This window comes from Falco peregrinus, chromosome 9 (genome assembly GCF_023634155.1).
Source record: "Falco peregrinus isolate bFalPer1 chromosome 9, bFalPer1.pri, whole genome shotgun sequence".
NCBI lineage: Eukaryota > Metazoa > Chordata > Aves > Falconiformes > Falconidae > Falco > Falco peregrinus.
The window spans coordinates 2277615-2297994 of NC_073729.1; the positions used below are offsets into that span (position 1 = coordinate 2277615).

Genomic DNA, 20380 nt, shown 5'->3' on the forward strand with positions numbered 1-20380 from the left:
CCCTACAGCTGTACCCCCCTTCCCTTGAGGCAGGGGACAGCTGCAGCAGCAGCCGCTGCTGCCGGCAAGCAACCTTTTTGCCTTCCCTCAGCACCATTCTGGATGCGTCTCCAGCCTGCCCACAGGCCCCCCTCCCAGAGGCTGGAAAAACCCATGCCCGGTTCACAAAGCATCCTGGTGTCAAGGTTAACGGGCTGTAAAACTGCAGCAGTTCATCACACTATGCACACTATGAGAAATGTTTATTAAATTGATTTTTGTTTCATTTCTTTTAAAAAAAAGGCAGAAAGAAGTTAAACACACTGCTTTGTGGCATGCTCCACTATGAAAAAATCCCAAGCATTCAGTTAAGCTGTCAGCGGCTCTGTTTGACCTTTTGATGTGGTCTTTGAACTCAGACCTCTACAACTGACTCTCCTCCTCCCCGCCAGCCTCTCCTCCTCCTCCTCCTCGCTTCAGCTCACAGCCGCTTTCTCAGCTGTCACTAGCTCCAGGAGGATGCTTCCCTGGAGAGGGAGGGGGCTGTGTTTATAGCCCACAATTTCATCCTCAAGTTTGATTTTTGGGGGTGTGGAGAGGAGCAGGACAGAGCCCCATGCTGCACACACGAATGTGCAGGTGTGCAGGAGAAGGTCTGCGGCAGGGCAGGGGTTCTGCCTAGTGGGTTTTTTTCCCCCCTTCACCTCAGCCAGCTTTCGGACCAACCAGCTGGCGGAACAGCACTGTCGCTTTTGGATCTTGGTGCTTGCAACAGGGCGAGTCCCCTCAGCCCTTCACAGCTCCCTCTCTAGTTCAGTTTAATTCAGGCCCAGCCTCACAGGACACCAGGCTGGAGGAGACCCAAGCGGGTGGCTTTTTTCTGTGAGGGTTTCTCAGCTACTTCGTTGTTCTTGAGCATGACAGTTCCTCTCTGTCCCGCTTCTCCCAGGACTGAGCATCCTGCTACAGCTGATGACCACTCCACGGAACATGGGGCCCCTCAGTGAGTAACTCTGCAGGAAACATTACCCCCTCTGCAAAACTCCATCCGCCCCCTCCCACGACCTTCCTGGCCGCTGGCTGTTACCCTCCCGCAGCACCTTTCCCGCAGCAGCCACAGGCACAGGAGGTGGCCCAGGGAGCTGCCTCAGGAGCTGCTCACAGGTACAAGCCACCTCTGAAACGAACCGAAGAGCAAGTGCAGCCTGTGTGGGACACGGTCTGAGCACACGCCCTGCCCTTCCTCCTCCCACAGCTCTCAGACTCCAAGTACCACTTTCTCCCCAGTGCTGCCGCCTGGGACAACCCAGGCCCCTAAAGCTACACTGTCCATGGGCACACCTGACCTGCATCGAGACCCAGTCCGTACCCAGTCCGTCTTCAAACAGAGCTCCAGCTACATACACAGCATCAACTGAATACTGAACAGTATCAAAAATACGGTATAAGGAAAGAAAACAGAACTGAAATGCTTAACGGCATATTTATACACATTTATCAACAGTCAACAAAAAAGGCAGCAAGTTACACATCCATTCTGTATGCTAACAATCCCGATGCACATATATGTAAACAAACATGCTTGGTTGATGCATATACATATAGCCACACACCAGAGTAGATGACCTGAAGGAGCTATGCTGGGGAGCCCGGGAAGGGGTTACCTACTGCAAAACCTCATCTCATTCTCGAAGTGCACAACGTGGACATTCAGGGCAGTGTTGCTTTAAGGCTATTTCTAAGGCTGAATCCTTCCCTGTCCAACCCCTCAATCCGAAGTTCTGTTGAAGCACTTCCTCCTCTTACCCAGCACAACTTGATATATATATATTTACCTATATACTTTTTAAAAGGCCCTATATACTAAAAGGCAGGAAGAGGAAAGCAGGGGGAGGGGAAGGGGAGAAAAGCCTCCAAACGGATCAGTTTGCCCCAGTGCAGGAATTTCCTATCCAGCAGCGGCAAAGGCCACGGCAGCCACATGCAGTGGACAAGGTAGTAGTTTAAAATGATTGCGGGTCTCCCTCCTGATCTGATCTGAAGCTCTTCACTGCAACAAAGGGGGAGAGCGAAATACTTGAAGAAACAGAAGTATTCCTGAAGTGGGGAAGATGATCACTGGTTTCAACTCCTCCCCTTACCTGTTTCGAGGTGGCAAAGAGCTGAGAGATACTATCATTCCCAGCTCAAGTGCCCCTACTGCTAAGGAAAAGGCTTTGCTTAAAAATATATATCTATAGAACTATACATATAATCTTTTTAGAGACGCTCTGATTTTATTACATAGCTCCTGGGTCACTCTCTCCCTCTATCTACATGGTAATGGCGTGGCATACAACAGAAGCCACATACATCAAACTGGCAATCAAAGCTTACCAGGTCACAAGAAAGCGTTTTAACTAGTGCGATCTAAAATCCTGAATTCCCTGGCTTTGATAAGCTGATCTCCTGCCATTGATGTAACTGGAAGTGGAAGGTCTTAAAAATAAACTTTTTTTTTTTTTTTCCCAAAATCAGGTTATGAAAATTTCCCAGCAATGTTACAGTGTGCGACAATATGCTGTAAGTAACGAAAGCTTCACTGAACAAGAGAGTGATGCTAAGATGACATTTTAAATGTGTATGCATATGGCTGGGCACCCCCCAAGCATCATCCTGCAGTACATAAATGCAGGATTTCTAAGGTTAAAGACTTTTTTTTTTTTCTTTAGAAAAAAAATGTTTTCTTCATTTTTCTAGTATCATTTGTATGCAAGCATTAGCTTAACAGCGGAAACTTAGTTCTGAACTAGACTTTCCCAAAACCATATGTCTATAAAGGAACATTGAAGGAAGTTAGAAAGCGACAATATTCAGTTTGTTATATTTGAAAAATTGGGACTAAAATTCACCCCCAGCCACTGTTCCTTCAACATAATGAATCAATGGAAATGAGCCAGTTTATGAAGTTATAGCCCCAAGAAAAACCCCACAAAAAACAAAAAGCCAAAAACATTCCGACTCTTCAGAAAGTAAAAAAAATTAAGCGTGACTTCTGTTAGAGGACTGACCTACAATACAAACAGGTCGGAGAGGAACAATGTGCCTGCATTTCCTCCAGGACACTTGCGCCCAGGTGACGGGGCTGCTTCCTCTCCTCTCCCTCTCTCCCAGGTTTTGGGCAGTCAGCCAGGCTTCCCTACAGACAGCTTGGAAACGCCAGGGAGTCAGGGTGATGGTAGGAAAAGATAAGTACAAATGAACAAAAATGCTAAATTCTGCTTCAGCATCCAATTACATATATAAAAAAAAGTTGGTGTTCAATAAGAGAGTAAAAACCAAGGCAAAGTTTTCCGGTAACAGGCTGCAGCCTTCTCCTCTGCACATCTTCCACCAGCGTTATTTCTGAGTTACGGGGGCTGTGGAAGTGGGAGGAAGGACTCGATCTGCTGCTATGGCAGCTTTCCCCATCACACAAAACTGATGTGTAACTAACTCAGCCACAAGGATACGGGAAAGTTTTATTTATTTTAAAAAAAAAAAGTACTTAAAAATAAAAATGATAAGTACTGGATGGTAATACTGGAAGTATTTATATACATAGGTTTTTTTGTCTTTTGTTGAAATGTCTCCTGGTCACTTGGTGGCACTTGGGGTCCCCTCTAGCGCCGTCTGCCCTGCTCCCCCCTTCCCCTCCCCCAGTTCTCACGGCTCAGTAGACGGAGCTGTTCCTTATGCCACAGCACAGCACCATGCTCAGGATCATTTCGAAGATCTGTTGGGAGACACAAGGGCACCAGTGAGGCACCTGCCAGTATGATGCAGGAGCTCCCCCCTCTCCCAAGGTCCCCCACTCCACATAAACACTGTCATGCCAGAGATAAGGGCAGAGACGCTGTGTCTTTGCTGCTGTTTTCATTAGGAGATGGCCAGTTCGAGATAAGATGATGTTCCCCCCCTCTCTCGAGGACAGCAGTGGTGGTACTGTTGCAAGCTGCAGCAAATGCTCAGAATCCCTCTAGCATTACAGCCCAGCCTTTGGGCAGGCGCTAGGCTACCAGCCCACGCCACCCACCGCTCACTGGGGAGCAAACCCACCGTGGCAAAGAAAGCAAATCCCTTCCCACTGCAGACCCCAGTGACAAAATACAGCAGCCCGAGAAACGTGCGGTGTTGGAGGCAGCCAGGAAGGCTGATGGTGCTCTGCCCTTCTGGATGGCGTTGCAGATGCTCCTGCTTTACTGCGCTCCCCGGGCGCCTGCCCTGACGTCCCAATCCCCTGGAGGGATGATGAAGCCCCTGGTCTTGCCATGTCCCAGAGCAGCTGGGGTACAGAGGGCTGGTGCTGCGCGCCAAGCTGCAGAAGCATCTGGAGAGGGATGGATCCAGCCCAGCCAGAACAGGACCAGGGCACCCCAAGGCGGCTTGTCCACATCCCCCAACAGCAGGACACCACGCAGTCACACTTACCATGATCACGGCAACCACGATGGCAGCGATACCAATCAGGTACAGCTTCCCAGAGAACAGCTCATCAATTTTTTTGTGGCAGCTTGAGGACTGAAGCAGAGAAGCATGCTGGTCAGAGAGGGTGCTTTCCCGTCACCCATCCCCAGCAACCAGAAAGGCAGGTCCCTGGTCCTGCTCACATCCATGGGTCCTGGCTCTAGGACCTCCCACCAGATTTCACCCCTCCACACCTGCCAGCCCCCTCAAGCGGGAACAGCAAAGGACGAACTGACAGGAACCTCTGACAGCTCTCTACGCCACCCACAAATAAATGAAATCTCCACCCTTTACCTAATTCCCAATAAATCCCCAAGTTTCCCTGGCAGCTGAGTTTCCTCGCAGAAGCTGTGCTGAGCAACGCGCAGCTGTGCCTACCTCAATAAGGCTTTTCAGGATGTCCTTCTTCGGGCAGAGGTCATCTCTCCAAACAGGAGTGACAGCTGCTACTACATTGTCAGGACCACAGCAGTCCAGCTACATGGAGAGAGAGAGAAAGAAAAAAAACCCCAAACAAACCCCAAACCCCCCAGCATTAGCAGACTGCAAACACTCACGCAATGCTCTCCCCACCGTTAAACATCCTTGAAGCCACCTAAGACCATCTTGTAGGGGGAAACAAGGGAGGGGGGATATAAATCTCCAAATTAATTTTTTTTCTTTCCATGCAATGCAGCTACTTCCTACAATAGTCCCAGACAGGTCTGGCATTGGTATCCTGGAGGACAGTGAACACAACTCTCCCCAGAGATTTTGTTTCCTGCTGAGCAGAGGAGTTATCAGGATTAGTTCCTAAAAGCAACAGTTTTCTTCCACTGAATTTTACTTAAACCAGGGGTGCTGAGGTAAATGAAAAGCAACTTCATCAGAGCTCGGGCCAGACTTCCCAGCACAGTGCGAAGGACAGAACACCGAAGAGGGCACAACTCTGTTTCTTGAGTGTAAGGACAGCAAACTTGACAGGCTAAGACCTGCATGTAGCACCAGCTGCTTTAGATCCTGCTTTTCCCATTCATTTTCCTGACCCACATTTTTAATTCTCCTTCCTCCCACACTCTCATTTCCTCTGGCTGCAAGGAACCCCTATGGAAATTTCTACATAGAGCTTGGAAAGCAGGCAGCAAAATCACAGTGCTTAGAACACATTTGATCCAGTTTGCTCCTAAGCATAAAAAAAATCCAGGGTTGCCTTCATTCCCTGCCTGAGGACTTGTAGTTCAACTTACTGCCTCTGCCTCGGTGGGGAGGATCAGTCTATGTGCAGTGACAGTCGCGCGTCACCACTTACCCACTGACAAACCACACGCAGAAGTTAACTGGGTGGCTTTCGCAGCCCGCAGGGGGGTCCCATCCACCAGCGGCTGCTTTGGCCAACCGCAGCAGCCCCAGCAGAGCGTGCAGCAAGACTGCTGACATCTTACCGTTTCATGAAAGGTCTTCACTACAGCCTTCCCGTTGCTCGCGTCTGACTCTGCCATGAGCGCTTGTTGAAACGCTTGATCATAGAACTGCTTCACATCTTTGGCTATCTAGGAAAGACGGGAAAAACTCCCTTTCAGCTAGAGAAGGAGGTAACCCACGCAGCAGACGTGCCCGAAGGGGGCATGCTCCCTCTAATGGCACTCGCAGGTGGGCGAGCAGTTTTTAAATAGATTTGGACCCCGTTTACTTGCACAGGTGTGTGAAGAAAGGCCTGCCTTTCATAAGGCTCACGTCCCGCCAGCTACAGCATGTTAAGAGCAGCAAATATTGAGAACCTCATCCACTAGCCAGCCGGAGTGCTCCACGAGCTCTCTCTAGCAGCCCAAACTGCCAAGGCCTGGAGGGTGAACCCCAAGATCTGAGACAGCCTTCAGCCCACGTGGATCTGCTCTTGGGCTCAGGAACGCAGAGACAGCTTGTCCTGAACTACCTGACATATGGAGACAAAACAAGCAGGCAACACAACTCCCACCGAGGCTGCTGAGGGAGGACACTCTGAGGAGGTCAGGAGGAGGTGGGGTGCACAAGCAAGGCCATCTGTAGCACCCTGGCTTGCTGTCTGGCTTCGAGGGGATGGCAGGAATTTGGAAAAGATTGCACACTCCAGCTGCATGAGGTGGATCATTTGGGTTGGGCAGCTTAGGTGCTTTCAGATGGATGTCAAACTCTGGCTGGGTCCCCCATCCTGTAAATGGTTATATGAGAAGCCTTATCGGTACGCCAGCCCTGCCACCTGGGCTGGTAAACTGCAGCCACCCATGGGGGTCAGCTCCACAATGCAGTAACTCTTTCATTTTCAGGGAAACTGGCCTTGCGGCTTCTCCTCTAACACCCTCCAATAATTTGGGAGAGACAGATGAAAGGAGGACATGCAAGAGAAGCAAAAGGAAAAAATACAAGCACGTACAAAAGGGAAAATGCTTCCCAGAACATCTGCTCTTGACAGCGAAGGCTGGATTAGCGCATGAAAAAAGAAACTGCAGCAAGAAGGAGCATGATTTCAGTCAATTATCCCAGCATTTCTCCATCACTGCTCAAAAAAGTTTGCTTTGGAGGGTGATGTTCTCCGATCAAAACATCCGATTCTGGTACGTGGAAAAAAATAATCCTGCTTCTTCTTGCCTCCCCCCTGCCTCCCCATCCTGTATCTAAAGCATCTCCAAGCAGGCAGGCTGAGGGACAGACTGCCTTCAGCTTTTGTGCAGGAGCACCCTGTGCCCACACGGCAGAAGACTACTGTCCCCGCAAGGGGCTGCAAACCCAGGTGGAACGGAGTCCCCACCGGGAGCAGCTCGCAGCGGCTGGGATCATTCAGCGCTTCCCTCCCAGCCCACGCTGCGCCCCAGGTGCCCCAGCTGAGGCGGGAGAAGCTGCCTGCCTTATGAGCGGGGCCTCCCAAACAGCCCATTCATCACCAAGGCTGCAAAAGCTTCTGGGGCCAACAAACGGCCACCGTTCACTTCAAAATGCAAAATCAATTTTAGGGGTTGAGGCCACCACTCTTGTATTGGCAAATCCTAAATTTCTCAGCTTTATGCTCAGGTGGCCAAGCACCTTCTCCCCAGGACGGAAAGCAACAGCCACAGGGTCCCTCCTTATTCAGGCTTCGCTTTTTTTGCTGTCAGTTCAGTTGCGCATCTTGGACTCTTCGGGATTCACAAACTAACATCCTGTGCGGGAGGCACAGCCCCTCTGCAAAGGTGAATTAACTCCTAAATTGCTAGGAAACAGCACCCTGCCTGCATAACTGTATGTTGAGCCACAGAAGAGTTTATTGCCATGAAGTCATGCTCTCTCCAGTGAATGACTCCAAGGGTGTTCCCACTCACGGCTGAGCTGGTCGCCTGTGGCCTACACGCTGTGAAAGCTGAGCAGGCCACCACCTCCTTACACAGCTGGCTTACCTCTCTTGGTGAACACATCTCCTACTCTGCCAAGTAGTCCCCATCTCACCTCCACACCCTCGGTGGCTGAGTGATCAACAAACAGCCCGCTGCTTGCTGCAGCATGGCCGTGGTTCCCATACATTAATGGTTTTGCTCCTTGAGCCCAAACTCTGCACGTGTGCGAGCAAGGCGGCGAAGGGAAGGTGAGCGGAGGGGGAAGGAAAAGCTACAATTTTCAGTCCTGCCCTTTGGCTAATCCTATCCTCTCCAGGCAGAGGACCTTATCCGAGCAGTCCCTCGCCAGGTGCCTGGGACAGACACAGCACTTCTACCCCTCACGTGTGCACAGCATATCAATCACCAGTGAGCTCAGTCCTAGCAGATGAATAGCCCAAGTGGGTTATATGATACTGGCAAAGAGCAGGCAGCACCATGCAATCCCATTAACACAGACACAAGCTCTCCCTGTACGGTATTCCCTCCCATCGGGGCCACGCAGCTGGGTTCGCTCTTTGGCACCTAGGCTGTGCAGATGCCTTTCCTTCACGACTTTGTACATGAATCAACTCATGCGGTCACTGACTGTGGCAGCAAGGAGGAGACCCGAGCGAGACAGGGTTATTTTTATTCCAGACATTGCACTACATATTGTGAGTGGCAGCTGCTACCATCAAGTGCTCACATTTAAAGTTCATCAGCCCAGCCAAGAGGAGTTAGGTGACCTGCCTGGGTCACACAGCTAATCCAAGCCCCCGTGACTCAGTCCGGGAGCAGCTTGTGAGCAAAACAGCTCACACCGGGATCTGCTGCGGTTCTGCCCCAGCCTCCCAGTCCCACAAACGCAGGTTTTTGAGTTGTCTTACTTGGTCTTTGTTGACGAATCCCCAAATGCCAGCCGCAACTTCACAGGCAAACAGGATCACCAGGCAAGTGAAGAACTGCAAAGACAAATCAAGAGGACACTCAGCATGCCTGGCTACAGGCAAGAGCAGCAATTAGGTGGGCAGAGGTGTGAAGCAGAACTTCTACTGACAGAGATCGGAGCAAGGTGTTGCCTGACTTCAACCCATTTTCTCTCTCACACACGCACTTAGCCCAAACACATTTTCCTATAACTCATCGGATGCCACCTCATGTCCAGAATTCCCACTGGAATGGCAGAGCTGGGATTAGCAGAGTCCTTCCCACACAGGGGCTGGCAGGGGTGAGGCTGCCCTGTGCGCCACAAGACACAGCGCTCCTCTTCATGCACCCGCAGGGCCATCCAGACAAGCTTCCTGCTCTGCCACAGATGCTCCAAGGACGGGAATTGCCAGTGCAGGGTTAAAAGCACATTTCAGCTGCCGAAGAGCTGCAGGGTGTCAGGGTGTGATTTATGGCCACTTCTCTTGGCATCCACAGCCCTGCAAGGCTACTGCAGTTTTCTGTGTAAATACTAACACCGATGTTCTCTCACAGTCCCACCCTTTTTGTGCAGTCCCAGCACTCCTCCCTGCCATCCCCCCAAAGCCTCCCTCTAACTTTTTGCTCAGATCCCAGGATCATGTCGTGATGTTCAGTCTGTTAGACTGGGAATGGGAAGCCATAAAGCTCACACATCAGGGTCAAGTGAGAAGGCATGGACAGGCATGCTCCGCACACAGCCAGCATTGCCTCCACAACAACATTACCCTCAGTGACTTCTTCCTGGGAAAAGCCCCAGACTGGGAGAGTTGCCACGGAAGTAAAGAAGCAAAAGAGCTGAAGCTGCCAGGGGAAGACAAAAATCACAGCATGGGGTGGGACAACAGCCTCTGGCTGCTGGGCAGTCTCTATTCCAGACAAAGCCCTGTTCCATTTTCTTCAACACCAGAGGAAACAGGAGTTTCCAGAATGATGCCATGACCTGCCTCTCACATAGAAGAGCAAAGCGTTATCAGCAAAATGGAATCGGTAGTACTGTCCTGACAGCGGGAAAAGGACTTTCAACATCTTTGTCCAGTTCCTGAACAACCAGCTCTTATTTAAACACCTATCTGCCCCTGGTTCTCCAGAAATGTCTTTGGGGGACTGGGTCCCACATCCCCCCCAAGGAATCACATCACCCTAAATCGCGGGCGTGGTTAAGTACTTAACTTCTGTGTTTAAGTACTAGGGCTCACTCTTGCAGCGCTCACCCTCCAGTGCAGGGTAGCTCATTTATCCCAGATTTAGAGGCGCAACTTCCTGCAGACGCAGTTCTGCAGGCTGGCTGCACACACCAGAGATGCAGCTTGACGCTATGGGAGCACAGCGGTGCTCCCGGTCAGGATGTGCCCCAGCCCCTTCCCAGAGAGCAGAGCCTGCTCCATGCCAAGCAGCCCCCTCCCGCCCTCCTGGGGTCTCGCCGCTTAGCTGCCATGCTGCCTTGGGCACAGGATTTCAATAGTGTGGAGCTTTGTGGTGCTTTCCCCCTTTGCAGTAAGCCTATAGTCCCCCCATCAGCTGGCTGCAGGAGAGGGCACAGCGACTGCTTCCCTGCAACACCCTGAGGAAGCTGCCTGGAAATGTTCTTGGAGCACGGTGGGATCCTCAGCCAGCAGAAAGCGTCATCGCGAGGTGTCTCCAGTCTGGCGAGCCAAGGCATGAGCAAACACGTGCAGCGCACAGCAGCTAGAGCTGCTAATTTCAGCCAAGGCAGCCGGTTTCCCTGTCGGGCCTCAGGTACATTGTACCATCTGCCCTTCTAATCCTCTTTCCAACTTTAAGAGGGAGGGGTAATTCAGGTTCTGTAATCGCTTGCGTTAACACAAAAAAAAAAAATAATCCAAAGCTGCCAGGCCTCGCTACAACAACCCTTGTCAGATTTGTGTGCGGGCTCCTCCTATTCTCAGCAGCAATGACAATGCCTGTGAACTCCTACAGCAGCTCTCATCCACTGATGTTCGGAAGTGCTTGATAAAAGCTGGTGAGAAGCACCCCCTTCTCAATGGCAAACAGAAGCAACTAGAGGCGAAGTGTCTGTGATAGCAAGGAAAAGCAGCTCCATTTTGCTCTGTCCCGGCTGAATCCACACCCATGGGTGACCACACCACCAGCAAGAATCTTCCAGTCCAATGAAGCCAAGTGCTGGAAAGTCCTTCCAAATTTTTTTTTGTTAATGTTTTACCCCTCTGATATTTTTTTTTTTTTAACACTGGAACACGTGTGAGAACTTGCTTTAAATAAATGGGGCTCCCTTAGCCCCGAGGCAAAGGCTTTTGTGGCCACAGTTTATACAATTAAGCTCATCCTGTGCCAGAAATCCCAAGCTGCTGCCTCACATCAAGAATGCCTGCAGCACTTCAGTAATGGATTTTCCAGGATGCACCTAGACGTCCTCACTAGACATTTTGGGAAATCTTTGCTGTTTCCTCATCCCAACAGATAAAAATAGTAGATGATCCCTTAGAAGAACTGGAATTGCCACAGGCAGCCTTAAAATGAAGCAACAGGGGAAGCTGTAGGGGACATCAGGTAAGAAAAAGGGCTTGCTTAGACCATGGCAGGGGTTTTCACATATAACAGGGAGAATGAATCTCCAAGAGTCCTGCTGTTCGCACCTCTTCTGCTATGCTGCTGGCTTCAGCCTCTGTCCTGCAACCAGGCACGAGCAGGAGCCTGCAGCATGCCTGCCGGCTCAGCTGGAGCTCCAGCAGGCTGGGCAGAGATGCCCTCAGCCAGACAGCACTGCCTTGCTCCTTGCAGAGGTCTGCTAGTTCCCACCTACGCGCCCATGCATCCTTCCAGCCCATTTGCTGGAAAAGTCTCCAGCAAGGGAGGCACGGCCACATGCTGCCCAGCAGGGACATCCCAGTGCCAAGCAGCATCCACAGCTTTGCACCTCTTACCGTTCCCAGAAGGCACTGAGACTCCTGAATAGCACCGTAGCATCCCAGGAACCCCACGAACATCATGACAGCTCCGACTGCAATCAGGATGTAGATTCCTGCAAGGCAGAGCGAGAGACCGACACATTACTGCAGAGCTTTGTACAGCAGCATCCGAGTGCCTGGCAAGACAGTCGGGCTGCCCGGGGAGGCTCGTTATGGGCGTGCAGAATTAAGGCCTGGAAGATACAAGCAGAGGCGGCAGCAGACATAGTAGAACAACACAACAGGCACAAGTCAGGTCTCAAAGTGTTTGTAGCTGCTAACAGCAGAACTTTAAGAAATGCATCATCTCCAAAATCAAAGGAAACGCAGCGAGCTCAAGCAGTAATAGGCAGAGGATGTAGCTGGCAAGACAAAGCTTTATAGCATCCTCAAAGCTGTAATATGGGAGTTCCCATGGCAGGCTGTTTAAAACATTTAAACGGAGGAGATGAAAGTGATTAGTCAGCATAACTTTTAAAATAAACAATAAGGCATATGGTTTATTTATATCAAACATCATACAAATATTTATCTGGCTAACATTTTAAAGACAGACAAGCCACAAAACCAAGGGAAAAGCACTGCTTAAGCCATCTCATTTAATATAATCTGGCTTCTTTGTTATAGGCCCTTCTACACAAAAGACTACTTTTTTTACTTCAACTTACTAAATTTGCAAAGCCAACTTACTCCATAACTAGTTCAAAGATTGGAAATGAGGCAGGGGGTGGGGTTGGGTCTGAGGCTCTGAAAACAGAAGAACCGAAGTTTATTCATTCAGGAAACAAGAGCTTAGCTCAAGGCTCATGTCTGCTGCCACAAGTAATCACCACAGTCTATAACCATGAGACTGGTGAGGCCATGGTGGTTACTCGGCCAAACGCTACCAGCTCAGTTAAATTTGTTTCCTTTTAAAAAAAAACAAACAGCTTCCTCTTGGTGTATCTCATATATTTAGTGTGGTTTTGGTTAACTACTGTTCTCAGGTATTGTTGTTCTACTGTTTTCTAAGTGAATCCTACTTTCCATCCAAAAGCAATTTGACACATGCAAAAAATAATCAAAGAAATAATTACAAATGAGGCAAGACTGCAGTCACCACTTTTAATTGACAGTAACGAAAAACACCCTACCATCATGAGAATAAACATACATGGGGCATCCCAGAGGTAACAGCAATACAGTGAATCTTGCTAGTGCTTGGGAGACACATTCCTTCAATGAAATGTATTCTTCTGCTATGAGTCAAAATGTTTTTATAGTTATTAATCAAGACTGTCAACTCCCCTTTAGGAACAGCACTGAAGTATAAACAGAGCTCAAGATTAAAACTGCTTGTACATAGCCATCACATTTAAGGTTTTTCTTATCTTTGTAAGCTTTTAAACGATCCGATAAAGTGCAAAGTTTAAAGTGCATGCGCTGAGAGCAGAGTTAAGCCAAGTTGAAACCCTTCTCTAAAAAAACCCAGATACATAATAATGGTCTTGACTTGTTTAAAATCCCCTTACAGGTACACTGAACTTGGGAAAGGGTGAACTTTAGCTCCTGCCTCTTCCCTCCTTAAAACAAAAGTCACCAGCACCCAAACAATGCAAGCGCCAATGCAAGGGCCAACTCTGTGAGAGGTGGTGATGGAAACGCCACCCCTGCAGCCCCAGCACAGGGACCCTCCGGACAGCATTTCTCACCAGCACTGTGCTTGTACAATGCCTCCCACTATATTTAGGCGCTGCAGGAGGGAGGAAGCCAGCTGCAGGGGAAGTGCCAGCACAATGGAGCGTGCTGACCCCGCAGGAAGCCCCTCTTCACAAAGCCTGGCCAGTGACACCAACATCCTCACAGCAACGTTGCCAGCAGAAGGGAAAAAAGACACAAGCCGCACCTCCTGATGCGTATTGAAGGAGCTTCAGAGCCTAGCAGCCACAAAAACCCAAGAGGCAGTTGGGCTGTTGAAGCTCCCCAGCCAGGGTCAAGACACCTCCTTAAATGATGTGAAGAGAAGGGGAAAAACAAGCAAAGGAAATCCCCCAGCAGAATTTCTTGGAAAGGACAGGGCAGCAGGTAAAGTTTGGTGGCCGTGTCTGAAGTAGAATTAGGTGATTTTACCCCAATAGCTGGATTTGACGTGAGGTGGAGTGCGGTGGCAACCAGGCAGAGAGCCAGCATGGTGAGCACCAGGCAAGGGTGTGCGCAGGGCCAAGGAGTCCCAAAGGGGCTGGGGGTGATGGGAAGGCACAAACGCATCCTGCACAATGAAGGCTGTCTGCTGGACGCCTGCCAGGCTCCAGAAACCAGCTGAGATTTTCGGAAGCCACATAACCAGTTTCAAGAAGAACAATTACAATCAGTAATGGGCTCCCAAAAAAAAAGGTCTGCTTATGGTCACCAGAATTTGTTAATGCCCAAGAACCAGCCCTCACCGCTCCAGCTCATACCAGTGATGCTGCTGGTTTGGGTTTTCAACCCAAACCACATCAAGTTTTTCCGTCTTAGCCTTGGGTGGCTTTCCACTGGAGAGTCTTCATTACAAGTTGCTCTTGGAAAATCAACTTTGCTCATCTCAGAGCGCAGCAGCTTCTGACTTCTCCTCCCATTAAGTCATCAAAGAGAAGACAAAGCTGAGCTGGGGGCAAGTCATTTCAACACCTGAGAAGTCACTATTCAGGCTAACCACCTCGGTAGGTAAGTAACAAGCAGATGCAGCACATCTGGAGACAAAGCAGAATGATGCTGCAGGGACCCCAATGACCAGGTCACTCCTACAGACAGAAGATTTTATTCTCAAAGTCTTAAACAGCACTAAGGGCAACTTCTAGGCTGACCAAATATAGCCAGGAGATCACAGAGCCATAGAGCAGCCCAGGTTTGAAGGGACCTCAAAAGATCATCTGGTCCAACCGTCTGTGGGAAAGGCAGCCTACATGAGACTATCCAGCACCCTGTCCAGTTGTTATCTTGAAAGCCTCCAGCAATGGGGACTCTACCATGGCCCTGGGGAGGTTGTTCCAAGCAAATGGTTGTTCTCACTGTAAAAAATGTCTTTCTTATATGGAGATCATCAGGAAAATTTAGGAGCTGCTGGCAGCTAGGGAAGTTTCGCTCTGAAAACTGGCAAGAACCTTAACTGATGGAGGAGACTAAGAGGAAAGAGACCCATTTGCTGTTTTACAGAAGTCTTCCAGAAGCCTGTATACTTGCTGGGATTTGTGCAGCTCAAAAAAATACCAAAGCCAAACCTGACCTGCTGAGCTCCCACCCCACACAGGCCATGCAGACCTCGGACAGGCAAGTGAGGTCCCGGCTTCCTGCTTCTCCCCTGCTCACGCTTCGCCAACTCCTCACCAGAGCCAGCGCTGCTGTCAAGCAAGCAAAGAGCAATAAGTAAAAGAGGGAAGGGAAGATGTGCACCGTGTGCTGCTTCCTGACGGAGCCCAGTGGATGTGACCAGTGGGGTGGGAACAGCAGGAACACGCAGCCAGGTGGGGGAGAGGGCAGTGATGACTGGCCTGAACTCAGAAATCCAGAAAAATCCCTGGAAGGCTTTTGGGATGAAGGCCAGCTTCCTTCCCAGGCACAAACAAGTGGCCATTACGGTCCTGCCTTTTGTTATTGAGGGCCAGAGCAGCCTCCTGGCAGGCCACTAAGTGGGACTCTGCTCCAGAGTTTATTTAAAAACAAGCACAAAGTATTTAATGCAACAATAGTGTCTTGTACCATAAATGCTAGTGGTGTTTCTCTACAGAAATGCCAAGCTGAAAGCTGCAAGAGCGAACAAAAGCAACCAAAGTGCCCACCACACGCTTTGGATGGCGTTTGTTTCCCCACAAGGGATGGGGCCGGTGGGGTGTCTCTGCCTCCGGACTGGGTGCCAGGCAGCTGGGGGGCTATTTCATAGCATCCACAGCCCAGACGGGAACAGCCAAGACCTCTTCCCTGAAAGCGGCCTGACACATCTTAGCTTTCATTCCTGGCAGGCAGCAAGGATGACAGCTAGCATGGGTTTGGGCTCAGTGTCTGTGAGCAAGGTACCTGTCATCCCCATCCCGAATGACACATTATCCTCCTTAAAGTCAGAGCAGACTCCCCCTAGCACAAGCCTCCTCTGTAAGCATCAGAGACGGGGTTAATCCTGCCAGCCGGTCCTGCATGAGAAACTCCTCACCAAAGCAGCATTCCCTCCTAAGGGCTCCACCCAAACTGGCACAATCCTGCATGAGCAAGGCTCCAGCTGCCTTTCACATGACACTTCCCAGCTCATTTGTATTGCCGTTTTCTCAGGGGGTTTAAGACAAGAAATGCTGTTTGCCATGAACAAAAAATAAAATCAAGAGAGTTATAAAATGCAAACTGCAGTGCCTACAGTCATGCTGCTCCCTCCGTCAGCAGCAGTAGTTAGAATAGTTAGAGCTGCAGCAACAGGTACAGTGAGCTAATCATTTATAGGTGTTCACGGTACCAACGTGCCTCCACATCCTGCAGTAACACTAGAGCGTTATTTCTAACCCTAGGGCACAGTTCTCTGTTAAGGCAGCAGTAATGATGGTTGCTGAAGCTGCCATGTATAACCACCCACCCATGAAAGCAAGCAGTGAGCTGCAGGACCTGCATCTTTGGAGTTGGGGAAGTCAGAGAAGGACTCACAGAGATGAGTGGTATCAATACTGCCTGGAACACTTTCTCTCTCTTTGAGATGGAGCCTTAAAACAGAAAGAGGGAAAGAGGACCAACCAGTCTTAGCTTCACCTACTCATTACAGAGAGATTCAGGGTCCTGTTTGAATCCAAAGCAGAAACACAGCAACCACGATATGATCCCTTCACTCAAGAGCCATTAGGACACAATGCACCAGAAAAAAGCAACAGCAATGACCAAACATCACCCCCTGTTCCCTGACACCACCAGGGCATATGCTGCTCTGGGAGGCAGGGACCTCCTAAAGCTTAAGCCACGTGGAAAGCCCCCAGATATCAGACTGAGGGGACTGATAGTAATAGAGTACTTCTCTCTGGATGGTGCTAGGTGGGAAAGAACAAAAAAAGCAGCTAAGAGGGCAGCTTAGCTCCCAGCTCACGCAGATGATACGTCTTTGGTCTTTGGAGAGCCCTTTGCCTCTGGGCCAGGTGGGAAGCTGGATGCTCAGTTCTGGGAGCAGGAAAGGGAGAGAAAAAGGCAGAAATCTATGTCAGTACTTGCACTGGCATTAAAGCGGCATAGCTGGTGCCTGCAGGGTTGTAAAACCCATGTCCTGTCCCTGCTGGGAAGTAAAGAAACAAGTAGAAAAAAAACAGACTTAAAAAAAAGGACATGATGAAAAACAAGTAAAAGGAGGCACAAGCACAGCAGAGTCCCTCCAAAACAAGCAGGGAGCAGGCTGGCCCGGCCAGCCCTCCTCTGGTGCCCCACCAGAAATTCTGTGCAGCTCCAGGCATGGGCATTCCCAAGCAGTGCCCTACCCCTCCCCCCATTTCAATCCCCTCCCAGCAGCTTTAACTCATTAAGCTAATGGAAGCCAGTCTCTTCTCCCAGGTCACCATGGCAATGCTTCCAAAAGACATAAAAGAGAAGAAAAACATAAGATGCACACACCCCCAGCATCACACCATGCTTCCCAGGAAGCCCAGGCAGCTCTCCAAGCCGTGCCTGCCCTCCCCACGGGATGTGCTTTAAGAAGGGGCTGGGAGCAGAGGGAAGAGATTTTTGTGTTTATTCTCCCGACGGACAGGCTCCTGGGGGGCACAACTCTGCACATCCAAGAGTTTTGCAAGCCTCCGAGGGAGGGAAGGAGGGTGGGCTGTGGTGCCTACCCTGCCGTGGCTCCTGGCCTGGAGACATCACAGGGCTTGACACCACTCCTGCTGCAGGGAAGGGTGGGACCACCAGACGGTGGTGGGAGGGAGACTCCATCCTACCCCACACCACCAAACTGGAAAAATGCCCTCTCTGTAAGCCGAAAAAATGACCATGACGTGCTTCCTTGTAACAGCGGAGCAAGATACAGGCAGGGAGCAGAAAGTCCCTCCAGGAAGGAATAGGAGCGGGAAACGGGTGGCTGCACCAGCCAGCCAGTGAGGGAGGGTCTCCGGGACATTTTTGTCCAGCTGCCCAGCAGAACTGGCCCAGCAGAGCCTACAGTGCTTTCTTGGAAGTGGGACGAGGCAGAGGGGGTGGAAAAGGAGAGAGTTTGCTGGAAGACGACAACCGGGAAGCCCCTCCGTCCCTCTCCGCCCCCTTCCGAAGAAAAACATTGCTGCTCTGTGGCTGCTAATGACTTTCAGATGGAGCAACAGGGCCACAAAGTATGGAGAGCTCTCCTGGGGCAGCGTGCCTCACACGGCAAGATGAAAGGCTGTGCATGCTGCCCTTGTCTGCAAGAACAAGGCCAGAAAGAAGCACGGGACACACCTCTGTCAGAAAAGCAAAGGGGAGGTGGAGAAAGCCCCAAACAACATCCTGGTGTGCACATACCCATACCCAAAACGGCTCTGTGCAGAGATGCCTCAGTCAGTCAGATTTCTGCCTACCCCAGAAACACTGGATGAGGACCCGAGTTTTCCAATGCTGGCACACCCACGCAAGCGGGGAGGTGGTCTGCTGCACATCTCCAGGACTGGAAGGGGCAACAGTGGTGCAGCACCGGAGACCCAGGCTGGAAGATGCCAGCCCAACCCTTTGCTGCCCCAGGCCACAACACACTGCTGGACACCTCCACGTGCCCAGGGGTCTCGCCTACTGACAGAGCCCAAATCCTGAGGTGGAGGATTTCCTGTAGGCTTTGCATCCCTAAACACATAGCAGGTTTTCAAAGGAAAGTGACGAAAGCTACAGCTCTGAAAAGCAAGAAGCCACCTTTGGCACAGGCCCCCAGCACAGCCAGTGAGAGGTGACAAAGGAGGAGGACAACTGCATTATTTGTAGTCAGATGTATCTGACCCAAGCAAAACCTGATGGTACTGATTTATGGCCTTAAATTGTAACCAATTTTAGTCTGCAGAGTGAACGAATCGCAGCAGTTGGCCACAATGAAGGTAGATTGAATTGTGATTAAATAAAAGTTGCTTTTTTAATATAAATTGAACTCTATGATAAAAATTAAAAAGATTGCTTGTATTGCCAGATATGTAGTGTAAGCCAGACAGTACTGACAAAGTGTTTTGTCTCAAAACTACTATTTCAAAAAGAATTCCAATATTACTGGAGTTGATCTGAGAGTGATTAGAAGAAAAATCTAGAACCAGTAAATGCCAGCTTTTAAGAAACTAAATAATTACATAGCTCTTAACCGTAAATAAGTTTATTTCCAAGAGAGAAAAATGCATATAGTCCTATTTTTTACAAAAATCCATAAACATATTTTTTAAAATATTTAATTAAAATTTTTAAATAATCAGTTTTGCTCACTGTGGTTCAAGGCCAAATGCAACCCTTGGTTTACACTCCCAAGCATGCAAGCCTGGCCACAGCTTGAGCCCCTACTGGCAAACCACTGACACACGAAGCCTTGAAACAGTAGAGCACAAACAGGTAAGAAAAACCAGTGCTGAACCAGCTGTGTGCATCCACAGGCATCACTGCAGTGCCTCAGGCCAAAACGGAAGGTGTTTTTTCACTGGTGTTTATTACAGTACCTAGAGAACAGGACTCGGGCTCTTCTCTAGGCCTTTCACAACAAGTTTAGCAAAAGATTTGCTGTTGAGTCTAACCCCATGATACACAGACGTTGGCATCACCTTTAAAAGATGCCTTTCTGGAGGGATCAAGACAAGGATGGGACCATGAGCAGAAACCAAGAAGTCCCATTGCTCATGGCAAGTCCACACTCACTATAGCAGTATTGGCTTCCAGAGCCTTTACAACACACCAATGCCCAGTGCAACCCCCTCTGCAATGAAAACCTCCATGAAACCCTGGAAATCACTGCTGCGTCCAAGGCAGTCCTGAAAAGGCTAACTCTGAAAAGAGCTGCTGTTACGGATAGGAGGGACAGCTCCTCCACAACTGCCTAGCCAGCGCAAGTCTGGATGATGTGCCAGGCTGCTCTGCATGACCGGCCACATCTGGGACCTACAGCAAGAGTGGCCAAAGCATCCTCACACGCTGTGAGGACAGCAGACAAGCCCTGGGGAAGCTCAGGCAGGCATCCTGCTCCCTACCCATGAATGCACTGCCACTTGGCAGTGCTTCTCCTCTGCGAGGGTCAGGCCGCCCCAAGGCCAGCAAAGCCTCAGGACGGAACTTCAAAAAATCCCGAGCACACCCACAAAAGCCTGCCAGCAACGGTGTCGTGCTGACTTCAAGGACAAGCATGCGGATGCAACTGCAGTTCAACTCTGTTTCATACTCATTTCTGAGAAAGACTTCAAAGCATCCCTGTGCTTTCTGGCCCATTTCTTCCAGCCCAGTCTGCACAAAAAGCAGCTTGAATTCATTTCGAGGGCAGAAATCATTATCCTGGATTGTATTTGTATGGAGCAGGAAAGCGACGAGTCTGTAATTCACCTTGTTAGACAGCCTGTGCCCTGTTAGCCAGCCTCCCGTCCTGCCGTAGCACAGCACACCATTTCACAGGCACGCTCATGGCCTCAAAATCAGCCTGAACTCGTTGCTGCACCCAGATGTCCCCTCCTTGACTCCCACAGGCTTTGCTGCTGGACCCTTCTGGGAGCCGGATCCACA

The 20380-nt window shown here is 50.0% G+C and overlaps 1 protein-coding gene across 1 annotated transcript in view; it reads right to left on the minus strand.

Moving 5' to 3' along the window:
• Positions 1 to 1443: 1443 nt before the first annotated feature.
• Positions 1444 to 20380, minus strand: part of CD81 (CD81 molecule) — a 33375-nt gene continuing 14438 nt past the window's right edge. Inside the window, exons 3-8 of the mRNA XM_055813964.1 lie at positions 11681 to 11778; positions 8696 to 8770; positions 5886 to 5993; positions 4843 to 4941; positions 4429 to 4518; positions 1444 to 3733 (exon numbers count right to left, since the gene is read on the minus strand). Of these exons, the coding sequence (XP_055669939.1) occupies positions 3671 to 3733; positions 4429 to 4518; positions 4843 to 4941; positions 5886 to 5993; positions 8696 to 8770; positions 11681 to 11778 (533 nt within the window). The 3' untranslated portion in view covers positions 1444 to 3670. The remainder of the gene's footprint in view (positions 3734 to 4428; positions 4519 to 4842; positions 4942 to 5885; positions 5994 to 8695; positions 8771 to 11680; positions 11779 to 20380) is intronic.